General features: G+C 41.4%; 1 protein-coding gene across 1 annotated transcript in view; it reads right to left on the reverse strand.

Moving 5' to 3' along the window:
- kcnh7b (potassium channel, voltage gated eag related subfamily H, member 7b) overlaps window positions 1-8,450 on the reverse strand; it is a 54,379-nt gene extending 45,929 nt beyond the window's left edge. The window contains exons 1-2 of the mRNA XM_078174489.1: window positions 8,068-8,450; window positions 7,484-7,714 (exon numbers count right to left, since the gene is read on the reverse strand). Coding sequence (XP_078030615.1) covers window positions 7,484-7,714; window positions 8,068-8,143 — 307 coding nt within the window. The 5' untranslated portion in view covers window positions 8,144-8,450. The remainder of the gene's footprint in view (window positions 1-7,483; window positions 7,715-8,067) is intronic.
- Between the last annotated feature and the right edge of the window lie 209 nt (window positions 8,451-8,659).

Below are 8,659 nucleotides of genomic sequence, written 5' to 3' on the forward strand. Positions count from 1 at the left end.
CTGTAAGCCTATACATGTATTTATTTATTTTTGTTAACAGCAGTAAGATTTCCATGCTACATAGTTGCATGCCAACATATTATTATTATTATTAATTTACAGAAAATTTGAGACAATCTAAGCATCCTGTGTCTTATAGTGACCTAACACTAATAATGATAATAATAATAATAATAATAATAATAATAAAGACTTTATTAAGGACACAAGCAAGAGGTCCATAGTGACTAAAAAATACATAAAGACAGACAATAAAAACAACAATGCAACAATACAATAAAAACATACATCAATCACAGTCATAGCAGCCATCATCAACCAGATGTAGTCACGGAGGAACAGACATCAGGTAGGCTATCAGCCCTCACACTAGAGTGTACATGAAATGCTATTAAAGGTAATGACACAGTATGTCGATATATAATGTAATGTATGATGATAGGTCTAGTGTTCGTAGTTTAGAACTATGTGCTGTCTAGAGCCAAGATGGTAAATTCAGCAGAAATATTTCTGGGCCGGAGTTTACCTTACCAGATGGGAAAACAATGGTCATGCTTAAAGGCTAAGCCGTGGGGGTCCCCTCTCATCTGGTCTCCTGCTGAATGTCACCTCTACCAAAAATGGATCAAAGGAAAGCCTCTCCATAACTGTTAAATCAGCAGAGACTGTACAGCTCTAAAATTTAATCAGATGCTCTTATCACTAAATTATCTATCATTTTGTAATTAAAAAAAAATATATATTTTTTCGAGAATAAAACAGAGAGTACTTTAAGCCATAGAATACTACAATATGTGAATAAAAACAGATGGACAGATCCCATTTTCTCGATCTGTGATGCTACCCCCTGTTCACTGACTAATTGCCTTGGCAGACACAACTCCTGAAGTGTCACAATGAACAAAACTGTCAGACAGTTTAATGAGAAGCAATGGTCTTTTTTCAGATTCACTGGGAAACAATATTGGATCTGTAATTTGACCTATTTACGAGTTGGTGTGATACTACTGTGCGTTAACCTTCATTCCACATGGTTACAGAATGGGAAAGCCTCGGGGAAGTACATTATTTTCTCTTGAAAGAAAAAACAACAACTGAGTAACAGTATAAAATCAAATGTAATGCATTGTGACAACAGTAAATGAAGCTATTCATATTGTATGACCATGACCACAAAATGTACCAGAGATATAAACCATCAACAGAGAATACAGTACACTTACTGTTTCATCATCACAGTATGTTTTACTCTCCGTATCGCAGCACATTTTATACTCAGTCATGTTGCTAATCTTCACAATTCATTCAGGCTTCCTTTGTTTTAATTGGACTCACATTTGCTTTCATTTGTATCTCTTTTTTTTTAATCTCTGTCATCACTGCCTGTTTGATAGTTTGACTTACGAGGTCCAGCTGCATGCTCGCTACCCAAGCTAAAGGCATCAGTACCCTTCAAGTTCTTGTTGCATCATCAAACAGCATCTGAAATCCCTTTCTGAATTCCCTCAAGGAGAGACTGTCCAAAAGTGTGCCTTATCTCCTTATCTACGATTCATTATGTCTTGCTCCACACTATGGATGGCAGGCTTTTCATCCCACCTTCAAGTGTGGCTCCTCTGAGCACTTCTGTCTTCAGACATGGAGAGACCAACGCTCAGTACAAACTAGTCTGTAACAGCCTTTATGGTGTCTGAGCTCAATGCACTGCAGCTTAGAGAGAAAAGGCCAGAGACATCCTCGCTTTGACAACGCAGATATTGATTAACAATACATAACAGTAACAACACAAGACTTAAATCAAACATTGCAACCGCCCTCTTCTCAGACTGTGACAAATAGGTGCACTGCTGGGAAATCAGGAAGCAAAACAAACCATAAAGAGACGCACTGCAAAAAACACAAGCAATAACAGGAATGCTGCATATAGAACAATACATTACTGAGTTATAACACAAAAGGAGTTTCTGGGGGCCACTAATGAACATGCTAGTGTTTAGTAAAGGGCAAGAGTAGCCAAAATCTGCAGCAATATCAGAGTGCTATCACAGAGTTACTGTAAAACTATCACTATGTGACATCAGTTTCCTGCGCCAAGGCGTGTTCCTGTGTTTTCAGTCTCACTGGGAACGTCTTTTGTGATGTCACACAGCTGGGTTATGTACAACTTGCAGCATTTAAGTGTGGGTTTTCTGTATGTGCTCCATTTTTAATTGGGCTTTGTTATGTATTTCCAAACTGGTGAATGTGTCTTTTAATTTGCTTATGTTTTATGTATTCACATTTGCCTAAATACATGTGTTGTCAAAATGGTGATGATGTTTTCTTTATTTTCTTGTGTTTTGTTAATTTTTTTCTTACCTGTAGTGCTATTTATCAATCTAGATTGTTTTGGTGTGAGAGAGTGTTGGAGATATCGACCGAAGAGACGTCTGCCTTGTCTACAGTATAATCGAACAACATGGCACTTGGACTCTTTCGACCAAATTCTCATTCCACCAAGCTACACCCGCCAACCGTATCACAGAGCAGAAGGAAGCTTGCATCTACTACTAGCTCACCTAGCACCACTGAGCTAGCTACTGTTACAGTTCAGCCGAGGAGGACGGCATTCATGGTTACATCTCACACTGTCACAATCACCAGCCTCTCGACCATGAGTAGATGCACTCTTCCTTCTGCACAGTGATACAGTTGACGGGTGTAGTTCGGTAGAGAGAAAATAGTTCCTACATGAAACTGCTCACAACAAGTAACTGGATCATGATTCCTGGAAAAAGACATTGCTGTTGAGTTTTTCTTATGTATCTTTGATGTTTTGAGCACCACAAGCTGAGTGCCATCTAGTTCCATTATACTGGAGAGAAGACAGACATCTCTACGGCTGATATCTCCAACACCTGACAACTCACACCAAAAGAATCTAGACTGATGACTAAAATAACTGTATCATCCACTGTACCATCTTGCAAGCTCTTTAGATTCCTCTCTCCTCTACCTTTACATCTGACATCATTAACTTCTGACTCTTGTAAATATGAATACAAATAAGCTGTAGTGAACAGCACATGTGCGACTAAAAACTGCTGACCACTTGGGTTTCAGGCTATCTAACCTCCCTATTCTTCTACAACACTCGACTCAGCACAACATAATAGCATCCAAACATAGCTGCTGGACATGGTTAACATCATTGACAGCAGAGCAGTTTGTACTGGTGAGCGTCCATTAATTCCCTGACCTTTATGTAGAGTGTTTCCCTGCGAGCCAAGAAATGTTATTTACACCTGCTTGAATGAATGGACAGTGTATTAAGAGTAGCTCCCTTTTCATGATGGAAATTTCATTACTGTAGATTCTATTTCCATCATCAATTATTAAAACATAGTTGCTTAATCAAGTGATCCTCTGGACACTCTTACAATGATGACTCGCAGGTCAAACAGAGTTCTGGTGAAAGATGCCTCAAAGATACTGCACAGTACTGATGTATGAATTTATGTAGCAATTTAAGTCATGTGCTGTATATTTTTTAATCTTAGTCCAAAAAGAGAGGTTCGATCGATGTATTGAGGCCTCGCATTAATCTGCGTGAGCTGAGCTGCTTTAGGGAGAAACATGAGTATTATTGTTGAGCGCTGATTTTTGTTTTTGTATCTCTCCCAATGTACAATACACAGCTGGAGCTTTTAAACAGTACAGCGCCAGTATACTGCCTGGTAGTACATCTTGCATAATGAAATCTGACATGTTTCTTGTTTAGGGCTATTCTGCTTAAGCCAATACGCAACGTTACTGGGGCATAGCCAATCGGGACTGGGGCATGTAGGGAGAGGCCATGCAAGCTAACCCTTTGTTTAGAGTCCTTGGGCCTTGTGGCAACATCTCGCCTCAGTGAGAGCGCTACGAGCTACACAGCCTGGCCTAATTTCATCTTCAATCAGTGTCTCCAGAGCCGTCAGGGATAACTAGCAGCTCCTGCTCGAGCTGCATTTCAATTGTGTTTACATTTATCAATTCGTGATATTTGGCTGATGCTGTTTAATTTGGCGCAAATGTTGGCCAACTGAATTCAATGTATGGTAAAATATTTAAGTTAAGAAAAACACAGATGGTGATGAGATGGAGAGGGAAATTAGATTACCTCCTCCACTACAGGCACCCCATGAGATAAAAATAGCCTGTGGATGAACATTCCTGTTCAATTCAAAGTTAGACGTGTATTGTTATGGTGTTCAAAGCTCCATCTGCTCCTCCTCGCTACCAGTGAAATTGTTTCTCACCTTAGTTAAGGGCAGCAATGGGAGAAAACGTTCCATTAAATAAATATCTAATTTCTCTATAATGAAGCTCATATTCATGTTGTAAGTGAGCTGCAGATATAACATGTTACTTCCACTTTCCATTGCACAAAGATGGAAAGCCCCACCGGTCTGTTTTTAATTGGTTACATCTACCAGGACAAGCCGATTTCCATCTAACACATGAAACCTGATGAGGAAAGCTCTGTATGTGTTTCACCTCATACTGCGAGACACCAAAGAGGGCTGAGCACGATGAAAAATGGATGTGCTCTTTTGGAGCGTGGTCATCCAAGTGTCCTGCAGCACACCTTGTGCACTGTAGACACCCCTGCCACTAAACCCTCAGCAGGGGTACGCGGCCCTTCAGTCCCCTCGGCGGGGAGTCACCTATGAAACCCTGCACCCACGCATACCACATGTCCCAGATCATTCAGCACGGTTAGCTAAGCTGCCACTGTTATGTAGCCATTATCCATTTAACTTCTCCCTGCACGGTGTCAGCTTCCTTTTGTTAAGACTCATTCAGGTACAAAGTATTATTACACCCCGTGGAATAGGATAGCTCTACAAAGCCATCAAGGGAAAGTATTTATCTCATTGATTATGTATCATCGCTGGAGGAAGGCTGTGCCTGTGGTATCTTCTCTCACAACCTGTCTCGGTTGTTCTCGTAGAGGAGGGGAGCACAAAAAGTAAACGAAAGTGCCCCTTGTGCTAAAGGCCTTTGCTGCGATCCCACGGTCCCCATTGTTCCACTACTTTTAATTTCTAAGCATACGCATAAGCAGCTTAACTTTCTGCCTTTTTGGTGAAAAAAAAAAAGCCAATGCTGTGTTGCTCCTGATGTCACACAGCCTCCTCAAATCCTGACCTTTTGTATTTTTATTTTTTAAGATTTCCCACTGCAGCTACTGATGGAGGATGAAAAACAAACTTCACTATGTGACATTGCAATTCCTCCAAACAGCAGCATTTAAGTCACACCTATAGATCAGAATCCAAGCAATATTTACAGTGTGAAAAAACAGGGAGGAATAGCAAAGGAATACTGGTAACTTATCTGAGCTGGTTTATTTTGTTCTTTTTTAACACGCCCGTGCGATTTGTGACGTACAGTAGGAGCACAGAAAATGGAGGGGGTTTAATACAAAGGATTAAGTGATTTGCATGAGGACTGATAACTTGAAATACAGTTAGGAGAGGAGACATGGAATACATCCACTTTCCACCCATCAGCTTCAATTTGTAGAGCGACCTGAATCAATACAGCCATCCCTCTCAAGGATGCCATGAATCTTTCATTCCCCTATAGCAGTGGGAGCGTGTGGATTGTGTCCCTCCATACCAGTTTAATGCATTTACCCTGTAAGCTGCTCATTCCCAGTCACTGCACTGTCAGCCCTGACATCTTTATTCATGAGCACGCACGCTCACTGTAAATTCCTCTGAGGAGTATTAAGAGTTGTGTCTTGAAGCCGCGATGCACACCGGGGAGGATTGTGAAGAGACAGAGAGCAACGATTATGTCGGAAGGTTTCTGTGGCTCTCATCCGCCACGCTTTAAACATAACAGGCACATGATGTTTCGCTGGGGCTACAGCACATGCGTGTAAGATGGGGTACTAAACGAAGTTGCTTTAAAAAATCCTACTTGTCAAAAAACCAAGCTGTTCATGCTCACACAAGCATACCCTAGAGTGTTTGGTGTAATTGTCTTGCAGGTTTCTGAAACAATCTATTTTAGCAGTGGAGCAGCTGGCTCTTGGTTTCCTCCTGATTAGCAAAAAACAATAACAAAAAAATTTTTTAAAAAATGTACAGGCTGACGGCTGCTGGTGGTAGATTAAACATGTATCCATGGCCTAGAATCTAATCAAACTCACAATTAAAAATTAAAGCCCTGGCTCTTTATGATTAAATAAAATATCATGTCTCTTATTTTCCAGCTTAGGCTCTTCGTGTACTGCTGTTTGTACATGCCTTAAGTCATCACAGAGTAAAGGATATGAGTAAATGATATCACACATGCACACACACACAAAGAAGTGTTGGCCTCTGCTGGTGCAAACACTGGCATGGAATAAAACTTGCTGTGCTGCTCTATAAGAGGAGCACTTTCGGATTGACTCTGCAGCTATGTCATGCTGACCATAAAGAGCTCATGTGAGAGCATGGCAGGAGGTGGTCAATCCCGGGATTTATGCCACTGAGCGGTAACATCGTATTAATTCTCTGACTCAGGATTGCTGTCTCTGCAGTGCACCATTCATACACACTGGGACTAGGGTTGGCTAAAAATGAATGACAAACAGCAGTCTAGCATTAAAGGGAGGACATGTTTTATGCAAAGCTGGCAGTGCTGCAGCCTATCACATGTACAGCACTTTTACAGATTAGTGGATAGATGTGCTGTCTACTGATGCTGCTGTGTGCACCTTCGCTGCACACCAAAGCGTGGCTAAATGCATCATGGATCTTGAAACACACAGGGAGTGTATTTAATTTGACAAGTGGTAAAGTAAGTAAACCTCACAAACATCAAAGGAAGCAGCTGAGCTCCGTGTCTCACTCACACCCTTATTGTGACAGCCTAACTCTTTTTGTTTCATCCAGGCACATGATGCTGTGAATCACAGCAGGTACCAAAAAGATATTTCCACAATTCTTATGGAGCTTTTGCCTGTTGTATCTGACACACTGGCTGTTACACTTGATCTGTACAGCATGCAAACACTAATAACACTCAAAAAATACAAATTTCACACCACAACAATTTTCTTCTTCTAGATATATATTATGCAGCATGCTGTTTTTGTTTGCATAATATTTTTGTTTTGCTTTAAAATGACTCTCTTGTGAAATATCTATTCATAACCCTCCTGATGAGGATCAAAGTTATATGTATTTGTTTACTTTCACAAACTGGCACAAATTTACACAAAGCAGTTATTTCAAAGTCGACTGCCCTTACTGTTTTCCCCTCTGAGGTGTAATGTCTCATTCTGAAACACATACACACCTTTGTAACTGACTCTGGCTGGTTGGTATAACAGATTGACAGGAGTGGTCACAGTGAGGAGCTGCAGTGGGTGCTTTCTCTGGAGTAACACGTCACAAAAGACACCTCTCGGCTTACGGGCATGCTGTGACAGCCACACAGTCGTGCCAGGTTACTGACTCACCATCCTTGCGGTAGTAGGTGATCTCCACCTTGCGCTCCTCGGACCCAATCACAGCCTGGGCCACCTGGTTGATGGCCTCTTTGTCTGTCAGGTCGCCGTGGAGGAAGTCGCAGGTGCATGGCTTCTGCATGATGTCCGGTCTGGAGAAGCCTGTCATCTCACAGAAGCCGTCGTTGCAGTAAATGATTGCACAGTTCTCCACCCTGGCGTTGGCTATCACAAATTTGCGGTCTGCGTGGAAAGAAAAAGTATGTGTACTGCCTGTTCTGGTACATCTGACCTCAGAGCCTGAACCGGTCAGATTACAAATCAAACCAATCAGCAATGAAGTAAGTTCACTGACACCATATTGACAAACAAGCAGCTTGTTTATGATTTCGTGCAGCAAACCTCATATGTTTGTCTTTGGATGAAAGAAAGTTTTCCCATTATTTGTTTGTTTTATTCCCATAAAAAAGAAAGCAACATTTTTCTGCACCACAAGATAAAGTTAAATTTATCATTTTCTACTTTTTAATTTGTCAAAACTCTCACTTTGTATTCTCTCATCAAGTAGCAGGAATTATAAATAAAAACATACTTACTCTGACCCTCGAATTTCCGGATAATCATTCCAAGGAAGGTGTTTTGTGGCGCAACGTGACCTCTTCTTACAGGCATGTTTATGCACAAAATATCCCCAAATCTCCTGAAAAAAAGCGCCTTTACAAGTAAATCCCGAAGTTACAGATGTTACCTCTTTGTGATGCTCCCTTCACCACAGACCATACTCGACGCGAGCGCTCTCTCCACTCAAAATAACCTTCCCACTTTGGCCGAGGAGTTCTCTACCCAGTTTGTGTGCCTGAGCATGTAAATGCCTCCTCGCCGAGACGCACGGAATCGGGGAGGATTGCTCGAGTTAGATTCAGTTCGCAAAGCATTTCGCGTTGAGGATGGATGCGATCCTGACGTCCTCTGTAGCGGTGTGTTGTGTGCATACAACGGACAGTGGTTGATATGCCGAGGGGAGTGACGTTGCTCCCATGGGACTTAGTTCCCTCCACCTCGGGCAAAAGGATAAGTCTCAGCCTCGTGCACCGAGACTGAGCACTATCAAAATATACAGTATGGACTTATTAGGAATTGTATGCCTTAAAATATGCTGCTTTGTCCGAAAAGAACATGTATATTTCC

This window comes from Epinephelus lanceolatus, chromosome 14 (assembly GCF_041903045.1).
Source record: "Epinephelus lanceolatus isolate andai-2023 chromosome 14, ASM4190304v1, whole genome shotgun sequence".
Lineage (NCBI taxonomy): Eukaryota > Metazoa > Chordata > Actinopteri > Perciformes > Serranidae > Epinephelus > Epinephelus lanceolatus.